We start from the raw sequence: 26,159 nt of genomic DNA, 5'->3' as shown, positions 1-26,159 counted from the left end.
TTAAGCAATTGTGTTGATAGGCCACGTAAAACCAGAGTCATGATAAACAATATATACACGTGTTTTTTCCCCAATAGTTTCGTCATGTTTACTTTCTAAGGACAGCGCTAGCAAGCACTCTTTGCTTATGACCAAAAAAACAAAACAAAAAACAGCCCGTTTGTTTTGGTGGAAAAATGCACCATGTCAACCAATCAAAAAATGATATGGCAACATGACATTTGGTTGTTTAGGAAGAGGGGGAAGTTTTAGGAGTGACAGTGAGAGAGAGAGAGAGAGAGAGAGGGAGCAGAAAAAGAGAAAGAGCGAGTTTTGAGATGTAAGAGATTTGTGACGTTTAGTGTGTTTGGAGTGTGTAGTTAATGTGTTGTCTTGTGTAGTTAATGTGTTGTCTTGTGTGTAGTGTTGTGGATAGTTTTGTGTTGTGTGTCAGAACAATGAACCTGTTGTCTCCAGGTAGAAAAAGGAGTGATACACCTGCTGCTGTCAGACCTGCAGGTATCAGGCTGTGATGTTCTCCTTTATAGTGGACAGAAATATTTGGAGTGGCACAAATAATTTGTGTGGCATCTTATTGAATGCAGAACCGCTGATTGTTATGTAAATAATTTGAAATGGTTATAAAAAAAAGGGGTAAAAAGTAAATGGCTGCAAATAACTTTGTTGTGTGCAAAACTTGTGCATAGGATTTTAAAATTGTGAATTTATATTTGTATTTAAAGAAATGAAATATGATTCATTAAACATGTTTGTGGTTGTTACAGTAAAAAATTTAACTTTCTACTCGGATTTTATGTTTTTTGTCTGATTTTAGATCAATTGTGTTAATACAGTATGTCAAAATGAAAACATAACTTTAAATTCAGACACGTGAGGTTGTGCTGAAAAGGATGATACCAAACAAGGCAAAGTAAATAGTTTTTAAAGGTGTAATATAGAGGAAACATCAAAAGTAGTTTAAAATGGCCAATTATACCCTTGGACCCCAGAGGCTTAAACTTTTTTTTTTTAAGTAACGCAGTAGTTACTTTTCAAATAATTAATTACTTTTAGAATCTTGTAACTCAGTTACTTTTTTGAAGAAGTAACTAGTAACTATGATTAATTACTTTTTCAAAGTAACTTGCCCAACACTGCTTTTGATTGGCAACTCCTATTACAAAAACGCACTGAAGAGCAGGTAGGTTGGGTTTCTTTGCTCACAGATAGCCATTTGCTTGAGATAGCCCTGTAAGAATATCCTCTCTCTTTAACATCACAAAGAGCCAAAAATGCAAAAAACTAGAAGCTGAATATTTGGATCAGATTAAAGCCTGAACTATTAGATCACAGGGATTACTTGGTACACTGATCAGGCATAACATTATTTCTTCTTCACTCGCTGTGTTTATTCACCACTTTGCCTTTAATCACTAGTTATTATTAATCTCTTGCTCCTTTCCACAGCGTGTCTTTTGTCTTGTCGCACTCCCTTAAATCCCAACTGGTCATGGCAGATGGCTAGACCCTCCTTGAGCCTAGTTCTGCTGGAGGTTTCTTCCAGTTAATATAAAGTTTTTCTTCCTACTGCTGCCAAGTACTTGCTAATAGGGTTTCATCTGATTGTTGGGGTTCTCTCTGCATAATTGTAGCTTCCTTACAATATAAAGCACCTTAAGGCAACTATTATGATATATAAATAATATAATGTATTAAAAAATATGAATAAATAGGACTTGTTTGTCCAGCATATGCCACAGATTATTAAGCTTGATTAGGTTGAGGGTTAGGGTTAGGGTCAAACTCGTTCTTGTCCTCCTTAAACCAATCCTGCTCCAAAAAGGCTACAGCTATTAAGGAATATTGTTTTGGTTAGAGGGTGTACATGATCTGCAACTATGCTTAGGTAGGTGGTACGTTTCAAAGTAACATCCTCATGGATGGCAAGACCCATGGTTTCCCAGCAGAACATTGCCCAAAACATCTCACTGCTCCCATGTCTTGTCTTCTTCCCATATGCATCTTAGTGCCAGGTGTTGCCAAGGTAAACAATGTACCCGGCCAGCCACGTAATGTAAAAGAAAATGCAATTCATCAGACAAGGCCACTGTCTTTCATTATTCAGTTTCACTATTGTCCAGTTCTGATGCTCAGGTGCCCATTGTTGGCATTTTCCAAACTGGACAAGGCTCAGCATGGACCCTGACTGGTCTGCAACCATGCATCTCCATATGCAACAAACTGTGATGTACTTTGTATTCTGACACCTTTCTAATCAGCAGTACGTTTTTCAGCAATTTGAGCTACAGTAGCTCGTCTGTTGGATCAAACCAAACGGGCCAGCCTTCTCTCCTGATGTGTATCAGTGATCCTTGGCCGCCAGTGACCTGGTTGCTGGTTAACAACTATTCCTTGCTTGGACAATTTTGTTGGACATTTCTGTAAAAAATTACATTTGTTGGTATCATTATAAATACACTTTAGTGCATCCAGATAGTATTTACAGTGCTTTACGTATTTGATATTTTGTCATGTTACAGCCTTATTCAAAAAAATATTAAATTCACGTTTTCCAACAGACATGAAGCTTAGCATTCAGACCAAAGAGTTAAATCTTTGTTTCATTAGGCCAGAACATTTTGCCTCCAATGGTCAGAGTCCTTCAGGTGCCTTTTGGCAAACTCAAGATGGGCCCTTGTGCATTTTACTGAGTAGTGGCTTCCGTTTGGTCACTCTAACATATACCACCTACTAGATATTTTAAGTACTTTCTGCATATCAACAGTAGCTTTAGCTGCATTTTTGTGTAGCTGTCTGATCATTCTTTATACATTGAATACATTTTAGGTGGAGTCCTACAGCTCATTCTGTGGTGGTCTTCCTGCTCCTGAGTGCTCAGACAATCCTCTTCGTTACAAGTTCAGCTGGAGCCCATATGGTGTCCTCCTCAACACTATCAGTCCCGCTATTTTTCTCAAAGACAACCAGGTATGGATGTCTCAAAAGACCATAAATTGTTAATATGTTTTTTTTTTATTATTATTTACTTTCAGTAAAGATAAGATTTTTTTGTCTTTCTTTGAGGTGATAAATGTCCCACCTGGTGGCTCTCTGATGGATTCCACCACTCCAATGGATTTCTTTCCAGGTTTCAACCTTGAGGGATTTCCGAATCGTGACAGCACTAAATACGCTGAGCCATACGGCATCCAGACAGCACACACGCTCATCAGAGGAACTCTGCGTTTTAAGGTACAACACACATAGACAAACTGCACATACAAATACAACTGCTATACAGAATTTATTATGCTTAAGAAATAATTAAATTCAATATTAGATTATAATTATAATCTGTAATAATCTAATATTGAAATTATAATTATCTTTGATTATAAAAGGCATAAATAGTCTCTGAAATGCATGGGTTTTGGACTCCCCATTTTGACACCTCAGTGTTAGCATTTTGGCACCTACCATGTTAGTTTTTGAAGACAGGAGTGACCATATTAAGATACGAGGATGGAGTTATCAGTTAACACTAACCAAACAAAGCCACATCAGTAATAAGTGCCCAGAACATTAAATCTCACTACAGATTTGGCAGTGGTACAAAATGAGCTTTAAACTTAACTTGTAATACAGAAGTACAAGTCCTACATTAATCATCAGCGTGGCCAATCAGTGCACAGCAATGGTATCACTGTGATCTCGAAGTGCGCAAAATAGACATTTTTCTGTGTCCATGTAACTTTGCAAATATCCAGCACTCAGCAAGATATTTAAAACCTTTTCCTTCCATGTAACATAATCCCCTGATTAAACCTGAAACCCAATTTATTTTAACATCTTTTGGTCACCTCCGTTCTTGTCCTGTTACTCAGGGTTTCTCGAAGGCCATGAGTGGTTTCATTAAACTGGGTCTAATCAACAGCGATCCCAGTCCCATCCTGCAGCACACTTCATCACCAGTTTCATGGGTAAGAACCTCTTTTAGTGTTCAAAAGCATCCAAAGATGTGGGCGGAAAATAGTCAGTTAACAGTGCACCCTGCTTCTTTCTGTCATTCAGTTTAATGTAACAAGCTGCTTTGAAGCTCTTGACTGTGGCAGTAGAGCCTATTACAGTTGCTGTTTATTAGCATCAAGGCTGCAGTGAGCCGGGGCACTCTGGCACTGATGAGAGTATACAGCAGACAATATTTGTCATCTGCTATCTGTTCGACAAGAAAAAGGAGCCTTAGTGCTCCGTGTTTGGGTTGTGTTTATCAGAAATCAAAAGCTGGTTGATGATGATTGATGTAACAAGGGTTTTCTCTGAAAACACTCAGAACTTTTTATCTGAAAAGACAATGCAAAGAGAACCAAATAAATAGCAGCCCACCTACAAAATGTAGCCCTGAAGTCTCATGATTCATTAATGCAATGCAGTGACTTGTTTCTCTTCTTTCTACAGAAAGAACTCCTCTGTCAGCAGATGGATTTATCTTCTTCTGTTTCCCAAAATGTCTTTGAACAAGCTGTATATGAACACACAGGGCAGGATGACTTCAGGATGGACACTCTGAGATGGTGAGAAGCCATCCTGAAGTAAAAAAAGAGCTTCTTTTAGTCAACTAAAGCTAAGCTGTCTCTCTCCTATTGTGTTTTCAAGATTTTAACAAATTTCCTTTTGGTACCATCTCTCTCATAGTGTCCATGGGTCCTTTAAAAAAGTCTTCAGATATCTCAGAAACTAAATCACTTTTCACTTTCAAGCTTTTCTGATTAATAGAAATGGGGGAAAGGGAACAGTAGAATAAAAATGTGAGGGACGTCAAGACTCTTGAACCTGAGAATGGCTGCCATGTATGTTAATATTTTTTTCAAACCAGGATTAGGCTCTATATACTACTGAGTCCAGTGGCCTTATAATCTAATTAAAAAGTCTAATGACAACAAGGATCTGTCCTGTGTTTGCAAAAACAGGCCTGTCCAGTAGGACACAATAAGAAAACTGCACTTGGGCCTGGCCTCTGTGCACAACATTTCGCTGATTAATTTATGGGTCAGTCAGTCATTTGGGGTTAAAATGAATAGTTTTGTAAATTTTGTTCATTTTGAGCCTCGTATCTAGTGTATGCACACTGGCAGATAACTAGCAGTTTCACAGGCAGATCTATCGCTCACTCATTACATACGGTTTCAAAACACGAAGATGAGGGAGGCTTTAAAACAGTACTTCATAAACCAGTGAGTGATGTCACAGCGCCTTTTATTGTTTATACCAGCGGTCCCCAACCTTTTTTTGCGCCACAGTTTAATACCAGACAATATTTTCATGGACCGGCCACTAAGGTGTCGCGATAAATACAACAAAATAAAATGATGCGACGAACTGTGGTACTTTGTAAATATAATAACTAATTGTGTAACTTTATTAGCAGCGTCCTACTGAAATGCGCCAACAACACTGAGAGTCACATCCTCCTCTCTGCCCCTTAATGCTCTCTAGTTGCTATGGTAATGCGTAAATATTTATTTCAAAATAAGACCTATAACTACAACACGGGAAAAGACCCAGGGAAACAGAGTTAACAATAAAAATCCTGACAACCATAAATTTCACACCCGAGCCTAAATTCTCACAGCCCAGTACCAAACAGTACACGGACCAGTACCGGTCCGTGGCCTGGGGGTTGGGGACCACTGGTTTATACCATCTATGGTTTACACTGAAGCTAAATGCAATGTTAAAACTCCCCTTATTCAATATATTTGGCCAGTCTGAAACCATGTGAAGGTAAAAGCTTGTATCATATTGTCAGTGTGTGAGAATTGGCACCTTTCAGAAGAGTCTCGTCCTTATCAAGTCAGAAAGTGATTATCAAAAGTATAAAGATGAAATGAAGCCTGAAATAATTTGAATTGTTTTGTCATTTGGTGGAATCCTGTACTACTTTAGCAGACATCCAAATATCTGGTATATTCTTTTGTGATTGATACTGCTCTTCTGAGTTTGCGTTGTCCCTATACACAGCGCCCCAAGAGCAAGGCTATGCATCTTCTACACACTTATTACTGCCTGCCTAACAAGTACGCCTGAAGTGGTGTAGTATGCACAATCATCAGTTTAAATTAGCTTTTCCAAGGGTCTCTTCAGACCAAGGCTTCATGCTGTCATTGTTCTCACAGTGCTGGCAGTGAATGCAAGAGGGTCACACTGGCATTGAAATGTAAATTCCTCTGATGGTAAAGTGAACTGTTGGAAACATTCCATCTGTGTTGTTAAAGGGTAAAAAGCAAGGCGCTTGCAGCTCACATTGAAAGACTTGTTGTTCATTTATTCAATTCACCAGCAACCCAGCCACAAAAAGCAAATGCTCATCTCTTTAGATGTAGCCAAGGACACGTGGGCTGCCGCTGCAGTGTGTGGGGTTATTAGGGCAGAGTAATTATCTTTCGAGCCCTAAGTATTGTTTTGTAACGGTTATGTTATTTTAATAACCATTTTTTTATTTCTGCAGTTTAGGGATGCTTGGCGATGAGCTAGTGCCCCATGCAGAGAGCATTTTGGCTGCCCTTGCAAAACATTTGGAAACTAAACTTTCATTCGGTGAGCTCATTAATACCACATTAGAAGAACAGGAGTATTAAATGTGACACCAAGTGTAAAAAGAACTATTGCCCCTTGTCATCAGATAAGGGAGAAAGAGACATGATCATTCTGAGAAACGATGTGGGGGTTCGCTACCCAACTGGAGAACTAGAGACCAAACACATCAGCCTGGTGGTGTATGGCGACCCCACCGGCTTCTCAGCCATGGCCAAGACTGTTGGATACCCAGCAGCCATTGCTGCTCGGATGGTTCTTAACGGTTAGTGATTTAACTTTTCAAAAATGTTCATTTTCGTTGGTCTTTCACTTTACAGAGAGCATTCAAACTATGTTCAAACTAAATTTAGTCACCAACCTCATTCACTGAATATTAGATAAATACTTGAGAATATAATGTTACCGGCTCTCTATACTTACTTTGTAGGTGAAATCAATACAAAAGGTCTGGTGGTTCCAATGGTGAAAGAGATCTACGAACCAGTGCTGGCCCGGCTGAAAGAGGAAGGACTACACTTCATTTCCAAAAGCACCCTGCAGGAGTAGAGCTACAACATCAAGAAGAGCAAATGACTGTAAATTCTAATCTTGTCTACATTTCATGTCATTAATCGACCTTTAAACTCTTCAGACAGATTCTGGCTCACCTACCTGCTTTCATTCTGAGTTTATAATAATACTCTAACATGCCTACCCAGGAAGGTTGTTTGCTCCCTGATTTTTTGAATTCACAATAAAAAGTTATCTGAAGCATTGTAGATTATTTTGTTTACCTTGTTGTACCTTCTTGTGTGGGCAATCCTTTTTCCATTGCCAAATAATGCTCCCAGTACCATCTGATAAATCCAGCAATTTCTTTTATGTATGTGCATGTGTGTGGTTGTTACCTTGACAACTGTTCTTTCATTCCACTTCAGGCTTGGTGGAGGTGTTAAATTCAGTGCCAAGTGCCTTTATCCTGCATTCTTTCTAATGGCTGCCAGAGGGCAACTCCTCTTTTTGTGTGTGATTCTATTGAAGGCTAGAATTACCCTCCTGTGACCTCAGCGAACACTTTACTGACTGATAACAGTCGGTAGTTATTGAAAGCAACATGAAGCAGATTTTGTCAATTTTGTCCCCCATTAGAGTCAAAAGACTAGTGAGAACTTTATGTAGTGGTTAACACATTCAACTTACACAAGAAAGATCTCTGCTTGAAACTGGTAGTACACACAAATCCAGCTTCAAGGAGTCACAAGCTAGTGCTAACTGAAGTCACTACAGGACTTCATGTGATGCAGTTAAGTGACCAATTAAATAAAGATAGCGGAGGGCATTACACAGCAGTTGTTTTGTTTGCTCTCAATTTTGACAGCCTTATTAAAGATTAATGTCAGTTTTGTACATGCTCCAGATAGCTTTTCTTCAAATTCTTTAATTCTCACTCGCTTTTACAACTTTGTACTTTTGTGTTACTCGCAGCAACAACTCCACCTCATTGTTAGTCCAATTAAAAAACTCGGTGCTTTTCTTTGACATTTTGGCGCGATGTTTCAAAGAGCTGGAAAGTAAATAAATGGCTGACAGAAATGAGGCAGGCCGAATCGTCTTGCGTTTCACGCATGCACAGTACTGGAATGTGAGCGTTTTCAGGCGTTTCAATGTGGACGCACAACTCTGTGAAAACGACTGAAAACGCTAGTGTGGACATGGAGCGTTTTCAGACGACTGTGACTATGGAGGCCAGGCCATCAGGCGCAGCACTCCATCACTCGCCTTCTTGGTCAAACAGCCCTTACACAGCCTGGAGGTGTGTTTGGGGTCACTTTGCTGTTGGAAAATAAATGACGGTCCAACTAAACACAAACTGGATGGGATGGCATGTTGCTGTAGGATGCTGTGGTAGCCATGCTGGTTCAGTGTGCCTTCACTTTTGAATAAATCCCCAACGGTGTCACCAGCAAAGCACCCCCACACCAAAACACCTCCTCCATGCTTCACTGTTTGAATCATGCATGTAGAGAATATCCACTCACCTTTTCTGTGTCGCACAAAGACACCGCTGGTGGAACCAAAGAGCTCAAATTTGAACTCATCAGACCAAAGCACAGATTTCCACTGGTCTAATGTCCATGCCTTGTGTTTCTTGGCGCCAACAAATCTCTTCTGCTTGTTGCTTTTCCTTGGTAGAGGTTTCATTTGACCATAAATGCCTGAATCGTATAATCGTCTCCTTTGAACAGTTGATGTAGAGATGTGTCTGCTGTGTGGCATTTATCTGGGCTCTAATCTGAGATGCTGTTAACTTGTCATTTCTGAGGCTGGTGATTCGGATGAATTTATCCTCAGCAGCAGAGGTCTTCCTGTAAGGTAGGTAGATTTCACATTGACCTGAGAGATATTTGTGTCTATTATATATTTTGTGTTAGTGATAGGTGTTGACAAGGCTTTAAAAACAGCATTTTGTTGTTTGGCCTGTAGAACTTTGATTTTGCATCCACAGCAAACTCAGATTGTCATTTTTAATGTGATTCGGTTTCATGTGTTCTTGTTAAATTAGACGTTACTATCAGACAATATACTAAATGACATGTTTTATGTTTTTTTATTTTTATTTTTTTCTCTAAACCTAAGCAGAAAAGTGAGTATAATCAGTAGTTAAAGTAGTGTTCTGCAGGCAGATGTGTGTGTGTGTGTGTGTGTGTGTGTGTGTGTGTGTGTGTATATATATATAGGAGGTACCTCCTGTACATGGATGACATCAAGCTGTATGCCAAGAGTGAACGAGACATCGATTCACTGATCCACACTTCCAGGCTATACAGCAATGACATTGGAATGTCGTTCGGACTGGAGAAGTGTAGTCGGATGGTAACGAAGAGAGGGAAGGTAGTCAGAACTGAGGAGATTGAACTACCAGAAGGCAACATTGCAGACATAGAGGACAGTTACAAGTACCTGGGGATCCCGCAGGCGAATGGGAACCATGAAGAGGCCGCTAGAAAAGCTGCAACCACCAAGTACCTGCAGAGGGTCAGGCAAGTCCTGAGGAGTCAGCTGAACGGTAAGAACAAGATCCGGGCCATCAACATGTACGCCCTGCCCGTGATCAGGTACCCTGCTGGGGTAATAGGCTGGCCAAAGGAGGAGATAGAAGCCACTGACATAAAGACAAGAAAGCTCCTTACCATGCATGGAGGGTTTCACCCCAAGTCCAGCACCCTGAGGCTGTACGCTAAGCGGAAGGAAGGGGGCCGGGGACTGGTGAGTGTCAGCACCACAGTCCAGGATGAGACAACGAACATCCAAGAATACATTGGGAAGATGGCCCCAACTGACCGAGTGCTCAGTGAATACCTCAGGCAGCAGAAACCCAAGAAAGAGGAGGGAGACGAGGAACCATCATGGAAGGACAGGCCCCTGCATGGTATGTACCACCGGCAGATAGAGGAGGTGGCTGATATCCAGAAATCCTACCAGTGGCTGGACAAAGCTGGACTGAAAGACAGCACAGAGGCACTAATCATGGCAGCACAAGAACAAGCTCTGAGTACAATATCCATAGAGGCTGGGGTCTATCACACCAGGCAAGACCCCAGGTGCAGGCTGTGTAAAGATGCTCCAGAGACAATCCAGCACATAACAGCAGGGTGCAAGATGCTAGCAGGCAAGGCATACATGGAACGCCATAACCAAGTGGCCGGCATAGTGTACAGGAACATCTGTGCCGAGTATAACCTGGAAGTCCCGAGGTCAAAATGGGAGATGCCCCCAAGGGTGGTGGAGAATGACCAAGCTAAGATCCTGTGGGACTTCCAGATACAGACGGACAAAATGGTGGTGGCTAACCAACCGGACATAGTGGTGGTAGACAAACAGAAGAAGACGGCCGTAGTGATCGATGTAGCGGTTCCGAATGACAGCAACATCAGAAAGAAGGAACACGAGAAGCTGGAGAAATACCAAGGGCTCAGAGAAGAGCTCGAGAGGATGTGGAGGGTGAAGGTAACGGTGGTCCCCGTGGTAATCGGAGCACTAGGTGCGGTGACTCCCAAGCTAGGCGAGTGGCTCCAGCAGATCCTGGGAACAACATCGGAGATCTCTGTCCAGAAGAGCGCAGTCCTGGGAACAGCTAAGATACTGCGCAGGACCCTAAAGCTCCCAGGCCTCTGGTAGAGGACCCGAGCTTGAAGGATAAACCGCCCACAGGGGCGTGCTGGGTGTTTTTATATATATATTTATATATCTATATAGATATATAGATATATAAAGAGAGAGAGGGAGAGAGATACATACTATAAGATCAGTTTTAATGGTTTACCATGTTCCCTATGGTGCACGGAGCCACAATATGCAATGTTTAAGATTTAGAGTCGCTCGTCCTCTGTAGTGCGAGCTAGAAGTACCACATGGTATTTTTAGGTGGTATTTTTAAGGTGGTTCAGTTTCATGTGTTCATGTTAAATCTGTTAGTAACAAGAATATGACACTGAATAATAACAAATGGTTTTTATTTGTCTTTTTGATTGACCTTCACAATAATCAAAGATTTGATTAGTAAAAAACAATCAGATGGTTCTGATATTTTGCTTTATAAAATAATGGTTGCATGAATAAAATTATTATGTGAAGTATTTCTCATTCATTATTTATAGATTCGGATTGTCACAATTAAATTATAAATGTAATAGTCTGTTTTTTTAAAATTTCTTCTTCGTTGGATTTTTACTATATCCATAACTGACCTTTTTTATTTTTTAAGCTTTTTTTAATTTTATTTTTAAGCTTAGAGCACTACAGAATCCATTGAATTCAGCCATGTTGATAGCAAAGCCGTGCAGGTAGGTGGAATTCTCTTGTTTGCAAGGTATTTGGGTAAAGTGAATCTTTTCCTTCATTCTGAGCATTTTTAAGCTTCCAACATTTTGCAGAAGACCTTTTCTCCACAAGATTTCCTTATTCATTGGTGTTGTAGCTTTGAGGCCTTGGTGTTCGTAATGCTTGGATCTTAGTGCAAACAGTGCAATAATTTAATTGCAAATGCACTAACATTTAAATCAATTGAGAATCCATCCACTGAGAATTTAATGTCAACTAGCCAGGATGATTTTTTTTATGAATTTTAGGGATATCATTATATTCAATAGAATTTGTTGAGAAAGCTCAGAATGAAGATTTGAATTAAATTCCAATAGAAATGAATCATGAATGAAGTGCACTACCAGCAAAATTCAAAAACACACAGACGTACCTTATACTGTGTCCTAAAATGCACAATATAATAAATATAATTGTTATTATGCTATAGTCCTTCACTTCCCAACCACAACAGGAACATATCACCCACAGACCCAAATGGAAGAGAATTATGACGGTTTACAGCTGCAATCAGTTTCCTTGTTATCTTCAGAACTTTCCACACTCTTGATTTGTCCACTTCACGCACTAGTTCTCCCTTACTTATCTTTTTATTGATTACTTACTTATCTACCTCCCATTGGTTCCCTGTAAGGCTGGATATCAGTGAGCTGAAAATCATTCTGCTAATCTACCGCTTTGCTAATTGGTGCCTAGAATGGACTTAATATATCATCTTGACACCAAAAGAGGCCAAATGATGATAAAGGCTGCAGCACACTATTTCTTTTGCATCAATACACAGTATGTACATGTTTACAATTATGGCTGGTATTTGTCAGCACAAAGCTTTAAGATATTAAAAACAGTTATTGCGTAATACAGACTTTTGCACCTGTATTGCTTTTTGTGACCTTTATATTTGTGACATGGTTCTGATCACTTAATTAGTTGAGCTCAACTCTTCAGAAAAAGATGATCAGCGTTTTTGCTCCTTCTTGATTTAAAGGCAGTTATATAAAGTAGGGCACCAAGCAGAGAACAATTAAGTTTGTATTCATGAAAAGTCAAAAATGCAAATTAAAATGTGGATACAACGTCTGGACACTGACCTATTTTCTGTCCTGAAAAGGCACATTTCTTACAGTGTCTTAGCCTGGATTAACACATGCAAAAATCAACTGAAATAACCAGGGATTAGTCCATGACTCTGTTAAGGGAATTGTATAATCCACAGACAAGAATCATCATTAGAAATGGAATTGGGTATGTCTCCATTTTCGGTGTTTCTTGATTCAGTAACATCTCTCCCCTGTCAGGCTCACAGAAGGCTGTTTCTCCTCATTTTTGTTCCTTTTGTCTGGACTTTGTGACCTTTGACCTGCCTCCTGTTGGTTCTCTGTAAGGCTGCATATTAATGAGCTGAAACTCATTCTGCTAATCTACAGTTTTGCTAATTGCTGTCTACAATGGACTTAATACATCATCTTGGTACCAAATGTTTAAATTGGAAATTTCCAACATCACTTGTATGCAAAACAGTGTATTTAACTAACTTCTGAGCAAACCTCTAATAGTTCATGTGTCTGTTGCATCTTTGCAGGTATATTTGTGATTCAACACACAGTAACAAAACACTCTCACAGGCTCTCTTTGGTGTTCCTTCCCTTATTTAATCCCTTAGCTAATAAGCCAGCAGCGATTCCTTTATAGCTAAAAAACAAACCAAAAAAACAAAAAGGTCAGTACCCATGCATGACTGTTACAAAATCCATAGTATAAAAGCAGCTAGGCAATTAGAATTAAACCCTTCAAAAATAAAAGCAAAGGTGAAAAGCATAAATAGAAATTTGGTCCATTCAGGGTATTATTATAATATTATTTACAGTACATTAATCTACTATTCGATACCCTTATTTTATATTTGACTGCAGCACGCTACACCAATTTAAACAGAATTTACATTTAACAGAGCAAGTACTCTGTTAAAGACACATTAACAAAATCAATATTGAAAGAGTCTGACATTTGATGTCAAAAGATGCAGCTTTTCCCTTTTTCCCCACATTTGGCTCAGCGCCAATAAATATAAGATTGGCGTTGACAGTTAGTCTCAGGGCAGTACAGCATTAAAAACATTGAACAATTAGTCTACAGTTTATATCACAGTTAGAAATCCAAGATGAGCAAAAAGGCACACATTACAAAACTGTATAGAGGAAACTTATACCAGTCTCAATCTACAAAAGGCAGAGTCTTGAATGACAAGATTTCTTGAGTGATTGTAGCGAGAGTCTGGATTCACTAGCAGCTCTGTTGGTGGTTTCAGGGAAGGGACGAAATGCTGTTGCTCATTTGTAAAAGTGTAGTATTTTTTTGTTGGTTTTATTTATTCGTTGGCACCAGGGATTCAATGCTTTCAGCCATGCTGGTGGTTTCCGTCACGATGGTCCCGTTAGCGTCAAAGGACTGAGTTTTCTCGTCTTCTTGTGTCCCGATGAGACTCAGCATGGCTTTGTACAAGAACTGGTACTGCTCCTAGAAAATGGGTAAACAGTCATTATATGTTCATTGTACAGTTTTGTGTGTTTAACTGACCTGCTGTGCATATTTTTCTACTCTACCTTACCACTCACAGTGCTTTTTACAACCTGCCACAATCACCGATCCACTTCTTTTTCTGCGCTTTCTATCTAACATTTACACACACAATAGATACATTGGAAAGCAACTTGGGGTTATCTTGCGAAAGGATATTTGGCATGCAGACTGGAGTAGCCAGGGATTGAACCATCAACCTTCTAATTACTAGATGACCTGTACATTTGCGAGGTGGCTCAGGAGGTAGTGCTGGAGCCTATCCCAGCTACTACAGTGGGAGAGGTGGGATACCCTGGAGATCCCATTTGATGCACAGAGACAACCACTCACATTCACACCTATGGGCAATTTAAAATCATCAGTTAATCTTACCCCACTAACTGCATCTCTGTGGACTGTGGGAGGATCTGGAGTACCCAGAGAGAACCCACACAAACACAAGGAGAACGTGCAAACTCCACACAAAGGCTCTGGCCAAATGATGTAGTTGAACTCTGGATATTCTTGCTGTGAAGCAACAGTGCTAAACACCAAACCACCATGCTGCCTTGCTGAAAAAAGTTTTTCCTGAAAAACCAGTTCATACATTTGTAGGCTATTGTAACTCATTATTATAGGACTCTGCAAATAAAAATCTCTTTTACTTGATCCAAAATACTGCAGCAAAAGTACTGACAAGAAAGAGCATATTTTTCTAATATTGGCTTTTCTTTTTTTTTTTCTTTTTAACATTGACTCCCTGTTAAATCCAGAATCTAATTTAAAATCCTTCTAAAACAACTAGAATTTACAATTCAATTGCAAAAAGTTTTTTGCAAGGATGTGGAACACTGTGGATGTGAACAAAAAGTTCTAGATAAACAGCTTGTTTGTGTACAGTGAAAACAAGTGTGCCTAATAAAGTGGCAGACACTGTAAAAGTGGTTTGTTTGTTTTAAACATACTGAAAGTTGTCATATGTTAAAAAAAAGAGAGAAATATGTCCCTTGCATCCAAAATTATCAGTACAAGAGAAGTAAAAGTGCAGACTGTAAGCCACTGACAGACTTCCTGGCAAAACACATGACAGCCACTGGTAGGTGTGCCCCTTAGGGGTGAGGGAGCAGGACTATGACACAGGCCAACCAATCCACAATTGATATTAAAATGAGGGAGGCGTGGCATGAGAAAATGGCCCCTTTTCTCTCTGTCATGCCTGTAAGAGAAGCGCTTTGCACTCCTCTTAAAATGAGGCTTCTCCATATCACATTCAGATCAAATGTGATATTTATGTGTTTTAAAAACGGTGAGCATCCTGACAAGTTGCTGTCCATATGTGTGGGTTTTTGGTATGTGTGGTGCTTAAACTGAGGTCAGGAGAGCAAGTTAAAAACTGAGGTTATTTTCTTTCTCTCCAAAACTGGTTGGAGAAATTAGTGAATAAGAGTGAATGGGAGCACAGAATGGCATTCGTCTGAAACAAATGGCTCCAGGTCAAAAAGTATATTTATTTTTATGTGTACAATTATATATATATGTATATGCTCCACAGGGCTCGCAAAATCGCTGGCCCGACGTCCCGGGGCTAACGATTTTTCCAGTCGGGCTACCAAAATCTATCTCTGCCCTGCCCGTCGGGCTGTCATAGGAAGGAAAAATATATGTCAAAGCTTTTGCATTCTTTCGGAAATTTCGTTTGAATTTGCGCATGTTTTTTGCTTTCACTTTGCAATCGCGCGAACTGTGTATAGAGAGCGACAGCACTGATTGGTGAGTGACGATAATTTGCGCACCAATTCCTCTGACATCGTCTTATCAATCGTTAGCTTACTATACAAACATGACAAGTGAAATCTCCCGCAGCAAGCTTAAACATGTGAGAGGTTGATCGCGCAGAGAATCGCTGAGCGTTATGTGAGTGCGTGTGTAAAAGCAGCAGGATATATATTTTAGTTCTGCTGAACCAAATAAGACAGGTCAGCGTGGAGAAGTGACAGCCAAAGAAAAGCTTACCACAAAACGGAAAAGTTATGACAAATCAGACTATAAGGCAAAAAGAAAGTGCAGCTTTATGGTTTCATGGACAAAAGAATTTCTGTGGCTGAAATATGACGAGCTATATAATAACCAGGGGTGCACATAAGTGGTCCGCAGGTGCGCATTCGCTGTCAAAATAAAAAACGCGCACAAGATAAGAAGTTGCAACGCGTGTTTGCGTACATAAGATTTTGTGGAGGAGGACAGACATTTGTTTAGAACTCTTAAAGATGTCGAAGAAGCAAGCTCCTTTAAGCAATTACTTTGGTTTTCCTCCACCTCCAAAGAAATGTCAGAAGGAGTCCGAACCACAAAAGAAGCACGTATTCTCGGAAAAGTAGTTGCAGGAGGTGAGCTGGCTTCAAACAAATGATGAACGCACAGAGATGTGGTGCAGAATGTGCCGTGAAAATCCCACTCTAGCGGACAAAAACACTGCCTTTTATATGGACGCAAACGCGCGTTGCAACTTCTTATCTGGTGCGCGTCTTTTATTTTGACAGCAAATGCGCACCTGCGGACCACTTATGTGCACCCGTGTAAATAACATAATGTTCTGCCGGGTGTGTCGTTGGTTTTCTCTCGATTTCTGAGTCGACAAGCGCCTTTGTTACTGGGACCAGTAATTTTAAGAAAGGCCCCCATTAGAACCCATGAGAAATGCAAGAAATGCATTATTGCTCAGTCTGCAATAGCTTTCCCAGAACAAACACCAATTGCAAATAACATACTAAAAACAAACCTGAAAATCTGTTTAAAACAGCGTACTATGTTGCAAAGAGTGAACTACCACTGGCATAATTTAGCAGTCTTTGCAAACTTCAAAAAGCAAATGGCCTCGATCTTGGTTCCACTTGCCTCTTACCCCTGACTTCAGTGGAAATTTCAAATTCAGGATCTGACACACTACACAGTTCTTACAAGTTCATAGAAATTTCTGTTCAATTAGAAACAAGTATTTGAGTTGATGATTGTAATTTTTATACAATGTTGTAATTTGTGTTTCAACAATTTTTTGATTAATGTTTTGTTTCCGTTACAATATTAAATATTGTAACGGAAACAAAACAGGAAACAAAACATCAATCAAAAAATTGCTCTCTTTTTTATTCGGGCTACTTAAATTTATTTTGGGCTACCAAAAACTGAAGAGTCCCTGCCCGAAGGGCTACCAGGGATTTTGAAATTTTGCGAACCCTGAAGCGCTTGGGATCTTTTATGCATTATTGTAGGATCTTTACAATATAAAACTTGAAGGGATTGTTGCCACCTCAAGGTGGCAATAACATTAACATGAATTGACAATTGATGAATGAATTGACATGTTGGTACCCCTTTTGCCACCAAAACAGCATGAACTCCACTAGACCCTTGAAGGTATCTCCATGGATCAGACTTTTTTTGTCCAGTACAAAATAAGTGCTGGAAAAAAACAATTGCTTATGCTTGATTAGATTGAGAATTTGGAGGTGAAGTCAACACCTTAAACTCATTGTCGTGCTTCTTGCCGTTTCACTGTTGTCTTCCTACTGAAAAAGGCCACAGCCATTAAGGCATATTATACCCTTAAACAAACAGAAAAAACCCAACATATAAAGAGCCTATTACAATAAAAACAGCTGCCTTGTTGCTTTGATGCCAATTATATATTTTTTAAATATTCGAATTTAATGAGGTACACTTTACAGCATTACATTACAATAAAATTATTGTGAGACAGACAAACTTACGATGTTGTTGAAGGTTCCAGGTCTCATGAGATTCATCAGCCTGGCTACTTGGAAGACATCCACTGATGCTTCGGCATCCAACTGGCGAGTCAGAGAAGAAAGAGCACAGAACAGTCCTGCTGTAAACCCACCCACACTAAAAAACAAAAAACAAAATAAATAAAATTATATGGGCATGTGGCTCCAACTTCTTGTGTTTTCTTTTTTCCTGATTTTGCTACTACTTGGCATAGCTACATTTATCACTACAGCTGTGTTCCTCTGTTTGTCTGCCACTATGTCCGGTTGGTTAGCCATTACCACTTTGTCTGTTTGTATCTGGAAGTCCCACAAGAGCTTAGCCTGGTCATTCTCAGCCACCTTGGGGAGCGTCTCCCATTTTGACCTTGGGAGTTCTAGGCCATACTCAGTACATGTTCTTGTGGACTAGGCCGCCACTTGGTTATGGCGTTCCATGTATGCCCTGCCTGCTAGCATCTTACACCCTGCAGTTATGCTGGATTGTCTCAGGGGCATCTTTGCACCTCGGGTCTTGCCTGGTGTGTTAGACCCCAGCCTGTATGGATCTTGTGCTTAGAGCTTGTTCCTTTGTTGCCATGATTACTGCCTCTGTGATGTCTTTCAGTCTAGCTAGCTACTGGTGGGATTTCTCAATATCCCTTCTTCTGTTTGTCGGTGGTACATGCGGGTCTGTCATCATGGGAGCTCTTGCTCTTCTTCTTTCTCTGGTTTCTGCTGCCTGAGGTATTCACTAAGCAATACTATGTGCCCATCTTCCTGATGTAGTCATGGATCTTTGTTGTGTCATCCTGGATAGTAGTTCTGATACTCACTAGTTCTTGGCCACCTTCCTTCTGCTTAGCATACAGTCTCAGGGTGCTGGATTTGAGGTGAAACCCTCCATACATGGTAAGGAGCTTGATTGTCTTGATGTCAATGGCTTCTATCTTCTCCCTTGGGCCTGCCAGCTTATTGATGTCTGATAATAAGCTGGCAGGGTGTATGTGTTGATTGCACGAATCTTGTTCTTCCGATTCAGCTGACGCCTTAGGACTTAGGTTATTCTCTGCTGATATTTGGTGGCTGCAGCTTTTCTAGCGGCCTTTTTATTATTCTCCAGTCCGACATCCAACGTCTCTCTCTATATATCTATATCTATCTTATCTATATACATACACAAACACACCCACACATACACCCACAACTTCCATCTATATTGCCAAAAGTATTTGCTTGTCTGCCATCGCATGCATATCAATTTGTCTTGTCTTCATTCATAGGGTAAATATTATGTCAGCCCAGCCTTTGCAGCTTCAACTGTATGTTTATGGGAATGTTTGACCATTCTTCTAGAAGCGCATTTGGGAGTGCCACGGTCTGTGGCTGCAGACCATGCAGCTTTTTATGAGGACCCAAATGCAGACAATCAAAGGCAAAAATTGATTTTTAACAAAAAGTGTAACCATTTACAGTGAGGAGCATAAGTATTTGAACACCCTGCGATTTTCGAAGTTCTCCCACTTAGAAATCATTGTGGGGTCTGAAATTCACATTGTAGGTGCATTGCCACTGTGAGAGACAGCATTTAAAAAACAATTCAGGAAATGACATTGTATGATTTTTAAAGAATTTATTTGTATTGCACTGCTGCACATAAAAATTTGAACACCTGGCAATCAGCAAGAATTCTGGCTCTCAAAGACCTGTTACTATGCCTTTATTAATCTAAATTATTAGCACCTGTCTGAGCTCTTTAAAGACACCTGTCCACTGGCCTAGCCAGTCTCCAGACCTAAATCCAATAAAAAATCTTTGGAGGGAGCTGAAACTCCATGTTGCTGAGCAACAGCCCCAAAACCTGACAGATCTAGAGGAGATCTGTGTGGAGCAGTGGGCCGTAATCCCTGTTGCACTGTGTGCAAACCTGGTCAAGAACTACAGGAAACGTTTGACCTCTGTAATCGCAAACAAAGGCTTTTGTATCAAATATTAACACTACTTTTCTCAGGTGTCCAAATACATTCTTTAAAAATCATACAATGTCATTTCCTAATTGTTTTTTTTAAAGTGGGAATGCACCTACAATGTGAATTTCAGATCCCTCCATGGTTTCTAAGTGGGAGAACTTTGAAAATTGCAGGGTGTTCAAATACTTATGTTCCTCACTGTATTTTGGCTGCTAACAAACATGAATAAAAACAGGTAAACTGAAAAATAAACAACAAAAAAACTCAAAACATAAAAGGAACTAAACTCAAGGAATAAAACTTGATCCTAAACCAATAATACAAAGAATCACAAAACAGAATAAACTCAAAATGCTGAACCAGCACCCTGACAGAGAGGTCAGACAAGAGGTTCAGAGGTTGGACAAGAAGGCCTGAGTAGGTAGGTACACAGACAGACAGATGCATAGATATGGATCGTGAATAATATAAAGATTACAAAACAAGTATCAGACCAGACGACAGTATTGTAACTAGTCCAAGGGTCTTACTTATCGTGGACCACAGTAGGGCTGTCCTTTGTGAGGATCTCTTCCTTCATCAGTTTGAGAAGTTCAAAGGTGGAAGTGAGGGGACTGTCTGGGTTTGGCCAGTTGGGAGCACGATAGTGTCTCACCTCAAGAACGTAGTCATCCTATTAAGATAAGAAAAGACAGCAAACATCAGTCACAGTCGGTCATGAGAGTGAGTTTTCATGTCCACATGACAACTATTCTTATGGGCGTGGGTTTTAAATTAAAGCTGGGATACATTTTTTAGAGGGAATTCAAACTGCCATGTTACTAACCTTTGTAGCTTTCAGTATGTAGTCCTGAACTACCAGCAGGTCCTCGTTGGACAGACAAACATGAGTCTCACTCTTTTGAGTGACAGTGAACATCTCATAGCTGATCAGCTGCCCTTTATAAGGCCAGAAAACAAATGGCTCTGCTTCTTCCTCCATCTACCAACACAGGAAATCATTATATTGCATTTGTGACAATTCACAGATATCTCCAACTTGCAACTACATTTTTTCCAACCTGGCTGCTTGTAATTACAGTATGTACCATGATACTGTAGAGAGAGCATGACTTTCTCCAAAAGGTCATGGTGCACCCTGAACAGATCGCTAGTCTGGGCTAACACGTCAAGAAAACCTCAATACATTTTCCACAAAACATTAAAATATTAAATCAGAAAAGATATTTTGAGATATAAAATAAATATTAAAATAACATTTGAATTAAATGAACAAACAGGTACAAAGAGCCCCAGGAGGATTTAGTCACAAGATTCTTTCAGGGATGTCTTTAAAAAGAACGGTTCCTCACCCCAGGCAGTGACAAAATGACTTGGGCGTTGTGGTCCCATATCATTGTCCAGAAGTCCTTTATGGTGACAGGCAAGGGTTTCTGGGTAATAATGAACTCCTTGGTGTGCCTGTAACCCTGGAGGAACATGTCAGCCACACTTACTGACCTCATTACTTGAAACGGTGGCTGTTACTGATGAATTATATACACATACACACAGAGTCATATATATATATATATATGACTTACTGCGATATATGATGCATTAATGTAGTCTGATGTTTCCCCTGCTGTTGTCGGCAAATGCACTCGTGACCTCTCAACTGCAATATGAGATAGAACATGTTTGTGCAGACAGATGTTTTTGTGTATGTGCAGTATTTTCAGCTGCAGCTGACGAGTGTGTCAGACTCACTGGGTATCACCGAGCAGTTTCTGTTCTTGTTGTGGTTGCAGTCCTGCAGAGCTGTGGAATAGTCACAGTGCTTCAGATTGGTGTAACAAACCATCTGTGGAAAACATCAAAAACCCGTAAACAACTGTAAACAACTAAAAAAAACCCATCTTTCATTAAAAGATGTCTGATAATAAGTATGATAATAGTTTCATACTAACTAATATGAAGACTGCCTGAGACTGTGTCTGTCTCAATGAAACATATTGAGAGTAAGGCTTACCTTGAACTGTTTGTCCATCCCTGTTCCTCCATCAGGCCCTGGGGTCATCAGCTTGTCCACGTACGTATGCAGTTGAGCCACTGCCACCTCTGTCTCACCAGACAAGATGGCTTCCACCAGGGCATTGTGGATAAAAACATACTGTTCCTGCAGAAAGAAAAAAACGAGAAGTTTAAATTTGTCATTGAAACTTTTTTAACAGTCTCATAACAGGAGACTGTTATGATTCAGGATTATGTTGATCACAACATGTTGTTGTTTTTATGTTTTTCTCAGTATGTGTTTTTTTTCTCTCCGCTGTTCAAGGTGTGTGTGTTGGCTGAGCCAGGTAGGAAGTTTAAAATGTTAAACACTGAACTCTATTCATTTGAACATTAAAAAAATCTTACTGTCTAATAAAGGAGATGTGGAGTTTGACAGTCTGATGCAGATGAATGTCAAATTAATCCGATTAATTAAGAAGGTCTTTTTGGTGAGTGGTCTTTGTTCTAGTAGCCACAATTCCAGTAATGTAAAGACACTCAGACATACAATCATTTCATACATTTTCTGAATCACCAAATTAATACCCAGACATTCCTGTCACGATGTAACACATAGTTTGTGCCTCATTTAGTGTTTTTTATATGTGCAGTTTAACAAGCTGCACATCTAAAACATCATCTCACCAATAAATCTATAATACACTTAAAATGTGCTTTAAATAAACGAATCAGTGAAAATGTGACACTTGCAGCATATTTTAAAATTAAACTCTAAAATAAACTTCTCCCAACAGCTTTAATTTTTATTCCTCCAGTTGCAGACTCGGTTTGAGAGGACAAATTTGACCTCTTGTCAGCAAGTACAGACTAGCTGTCCTGTTAGGATCAGATAAAATTGTTGTAAAATGTTTGCTGATTGTTTGTTGTTTTGGCATTATTCCCTGTTGAAGCAAACAAACTGCTGATGGCATCTTCTGTTGTTCTATGTTGCTGAACTTTTCTTGGGAGTGGGGAGCAGCACCTTGTGTTATATCTAGGTTATCTCTAGGCTTTGGATTTTGTCCTGTTTGAGGCCAAAAAGCATCACAGACTTATTTTCAGTGTGGCTTCAGCATGTGCACATGCTAATCTTATAGCAGGGGCTTAGAACAGCGAGGCAAAGTTGTCGCAGGAGCAACATAATTTATTTCCCTATTTTTCTGTTTATTTGTCCTAAATTTATACCTGATACAGTTTTAGCCATGAAATAGAAACTGACAAACCATCATAACCCTAGTGGGCGTTAGAAATGGGAGATGGAATTAAACAAGATGGCTGTCGGAAAATAATAAGTCACAAAAATTCAAAGTTGATTATTTCTGTGACTTCGGGATCAGGATGAACTTTTGTGAAAAAAAGGTTGTTAATGCATTCTAGTTCTGCCTGCCAGTGAAAAATATAGATAGAAACTAAAAATGTATTCGTGAGAAGAATATTCTGTTCAGTGCTATATTTAAACAAGATCTCTAGCAATCATTTGAATTTATTTTATTAATTCTACACAGAATCAAAATATGGTTGAAAGAAAGGTCTACAGTTGTGGTCAAAAGTTTATATGCACTCATTATGGGAATGAATGTAGAGGGTGTATACAACAGTGATCAAAATGACTGTAACCCCTCTATATCATACTGCTACACTACATTACTAAAAGTAATCATTCACTCATCCAGACCATTGAATTCAGATGGCCACCAGGAGATCAAATCAGACACCTTTGTTAGACTGTTTCTACAAAAATTTGTGAAAGAATGGGTCAGTCTGAGGCACTGAAGTGAATTTCAGTATGCTACCGTGACAGGATTCCACCTGTGCAACAAGTCCAGTTGGGAAATTTCCTCACTACTACGGTTCAAAAAGTGGAAGAGACTGGGCATGACAGCAACTCAGCCTCAGGGTCAGCGGATGCTGAAGTGGATAGTGTGTAACGTCTTCAGCAGTTAATGGCTACAGACCTTCAAACCACATGTGCCTTCAGATTAGCTCAAGAACAGTGCATAAAGAGCTTCATGGGGTGGGTTTCCATCGCCGAGCAGCTGCATCTAAGCGGTGTAATGCAGTGAAAAGTGATGAATCATGGTTCTCCGTCTGACAGCCCGATGGATGAGTCTGTCAAGTGTAATGTTTGGTGGATATGGGGTTACTTTTAAGGGGTTGGGCTCAACCCCTTAGTTCCAGTGAAAGGCACCGCTAATGCTTCAGCATACCAAGGCATGGGTTTGCTTGAAGAAAAATCTAAGTATTGCCAGTGGGGTTCTCGTTTTTTATTTTTTAATCTTCTGGGCTGCATCAGTGTTTGGTTCCAATTTAATGTCAGTTGTTCCAGTCTGGGTGCACGGATCAATGACACTGAACTTGCCATGTAGAGACTCAGGATTTACCATCCACAAAGAAGTCGTTATTATTAGCTAGTATTATTATTAATGGTAGTAAATGGATGGTGTGTTGACTGGCTATAGGTGTGGGTGTGTATGGACAGGAATGAGGGTGACCTCTGTCTGCACCAGGCATTTCCTCTGAGTTTGAATGTGTTTAAGGAAGCCCATGACGTTGACGGAGCCCTCATTTTGGATCTGCGTCAGCATGCTGTCCAGGACAATGTATGTGCCCATCCGGCCAACACCAGCACTGCGTGGCAAAAAGAATATTAGAGTTAAGCATATATATTCAGCTGCCAATGAAAATGAGATTTTTAACTCTTTCTGGCAGTTCCCACCTGCAGTGAACCATCAGTGGCCCCATGTCATCTGTCCTGGCTCTGGACGACTTGCGGATGAAGCAGAGGAACGGCAGAGCTAAGTCTGGAACGCCAGTGTCAGGCCACTGGGTGTAATGATACTGTGTCACAGTCCGCTCATTGGCCCCCTCCTTGGCCCGCCCCTTCTGAGAACTCTGCAGGTGGACAAGAACAAAGCAGTTAGTAACAGGAAGATACCAACAGTGACTCACTGACATCACTCGAGTTGTGAAATACCAACTTGTGCCATCCATGGATGAATCTACTGCAGTACTGCCACCCTAAAATAATTTCTTGCTACACCTACGGGGTGGCTGTAGCTCAGGTGGCAGAGCAGGTCAGCCACTAATCAGAAGGTCGTGGTTCGATCCCAGGCTGCCTCCTGGCTGCATGCCAAATATCCTTGGGCAAGATGTTTGCCTACTGGTGGTGGCCAGAGGGCCCGGTGGCGCCAGTGTCCTTGCCTCTGTCAGTGCGCCCCAGGGCAGCTGTGGCTACAATGTAGCTTGCCATCACCAGTGTGTGAATGGGTGGATAACTGGATGTATTATAAAGCGCTTTGGGGTCCTTAGGGACTGAGTAAAGCGCTATACAAATGCAGGCCATTTACTTGGCCTAGTAACATGAAAATCTAAATATAATGTAGTGCAGTCTCTCTACTCTCTTCTCTTTCCCCTCACCCCAACTGGTTCCCATTAAGGGAACTCCTTTCTGATATTTTAGGGTCTTTGTTTCTCTTGAAGTGACCATCTTTGCAAATTAGAGCTATAAAAAAGAAAATGAATTGAAATTCTGTTATTACACAGGATACTTAAGGGTGACTGCTACAGGCTGACCTTTTTTACCTGGATTTTTCTGATGGTGAAGGTTCTCTGAGTGTAGTAAGCGAGGACTTTAGTGCTCTTCACAGTCACGAGAAAGCTGCCGTACTCCTCCTGCACCTCTAGTGGCCAGTACTGATCATATATTCTCTAAGACACAGTAAACACATGCATATAATGCTAAAAGAAATGTGATGGAAAAGATTCTTCTTTGGTTGATCGATATTTATAAAAGAGCACTGTAAAAGTGTAAAAAAGATATTTTTTAAAGCTACAGAATTATTTCTTTCTTTACTGACCAACATGAGTGTACACAAGTTCACTCTGTGTGTGTCATCAGATTATGTTCATATATATTTCAACTCAAAAATATAAATGTAATTTCAGAAACTATGACGAGACACTTACGCATCCTTTCTCCACCAGGTTGCTGATCAAGACGATGATGGAGATGTTCTGCTCCCATATCATCCTCCAGAAGTCCTCAATGCTCGACCTCACAGGCCCCTGAGCAGCAATGTACAACCGTGGCTTCTTAAAACCCTGAGAAACACAAAGTGCTGACATGATCTTTGGCAAATCAGAATGTCACAGGTGTATGTGCAAGATGTACTAAGTACAAGATGGGAAATTTGTTCTGCTGACTTTGTTGTGTTCATGTACTTTTACATTGCAATGTGAAAAACAATGCAGATAATAAAAAGATTGTCCATTAGAGTTTTTGCTCTGAATGCTTAAACACCACATTGATAGCTATTTCAAGTATAGTTGCACCATTCCTTTATGAATCTGGATTTATTATTACTTATTATTTATCAATTTACAATTTAAAACACTCATG

General features: G+C 40.1%; 2 protein-coding genes across 4 annotated transcripts in view; one reads left to right on the top strand and one right to left on the bottom strand.

Annotated features, from left to right (window-relative positions):
• The window catches only part of aass (aminoadipate-semialdehyde synthase), a 69,835-nt gene extending 62,504 nt beyond the window's left edge, over positions 1-7,331 (top strand). Inside the window, exons 18-24 of the mRNA XM_084934410.1 lie at positions 2,827-2,967; positions 3,064-3,231; positions 3,864-3,959; positions 4,435-4,550; positions 6,485-6,573; positions 6,659-6,835; positions 7,001-7,331. Of these exons, the coding sequence (XP_084790536.1) occupies positions 2,827-2,967; positions 3,064-3,231; positions 3,864-3,959; positions 4,435-4,550; positions 6,485-6,573; positions 6,659-6,835; positions 7,001-7,119 (906 nt within the window). The 3' untranslated portion in view covers positions 7,120-7,331. The remainder of the gene's footprint in view (positions 1-2,826; positions 2,968-3,063; positions 3,232-3,863; positions 3,960-4,434; positions 4,551-6,484; positions 6,574-6,658; positions 6,836-7,000) is intronic.
• A 5,121-nt stretch (positions 7,332-12,452) lies between these two features.
• The window catches only part of LOC146383196 (receptor-type tyrosine-protein phosphatase zeta-like), a 91,436-nt gene continuing 77,729 nt past the window's right edge, over positions 12,453-26,159 (bottom strand). Inside the window, exons 19-30 of one of the 3 annotated variants that reach the window (XM_084934406.1) lie at positions 25,727-25,861; positions 25,334-25,468; positions 24,477-24,652; positions 24,253-24,388; positions 21,738-21,884; positions 21,476-21,569; positions 21,310-21,383; positions 21,079-21,195; positions 20,553-20,708; positions 20,257-20,399; positions 17,760-17,895; positions 12,453-13,950 (exon numbers count right to left, since the gene is read on the bottom strand). In XM_084934406.1, coding sequence (XP_084790532.1) covers positions 13,798-13,950; positions 17,760-17,895; positions 20,257-20,399; positions 20,553-20,708; positions 21,079-21,195; positions 21,310-21,383; positions 21,476-21,569; positions 21,738-21,884; positions 24,253-24,388; positions 24,477-24,652; positions 25,334-25,468; positions 25,727-25,861 — 1,602 coding nt within the window. In that variant the 3' untranslated portion in view covers positions 12,453-13,797. The remainder of the gene's footprint in view (positions 13,951-17,759; positions 17,896-20,256; positions 20,400-20,552; positions 20,709-21,078; positions 21,196-21,309; positions 21,384-21,475; positions 21,570-21,737; positions 21,885-24,252; positions 24,389-24,476; positions 24,653-25,333; positions 25,469-25,726; positions 25,862-26,159) is intronic. The other 2 variants (XM_084934407.1, XM_084934408.1) reach the window with 2 other exon arrangements.

Source organism: Perissodus microlepis, chromosome 7 (genome assembly GCF_051167445.1).
Source record: "Perissodus microlepis isolate ML-2025 ecotype Zambia chromosome 7, ASM5116744v1, whole genome shotgun sequence".
Taxonomy (NCBI): Eukaryota; Metazoa; Chordata; class Actinopteri; order Cichliformes; family Cichlidae; genus Perissodus; species Perissodus microlepis.
Note: the sequence above shows the minus strand (reverse complement) of the source record. Positions and strands in the feature narration are given on the sequence as shown.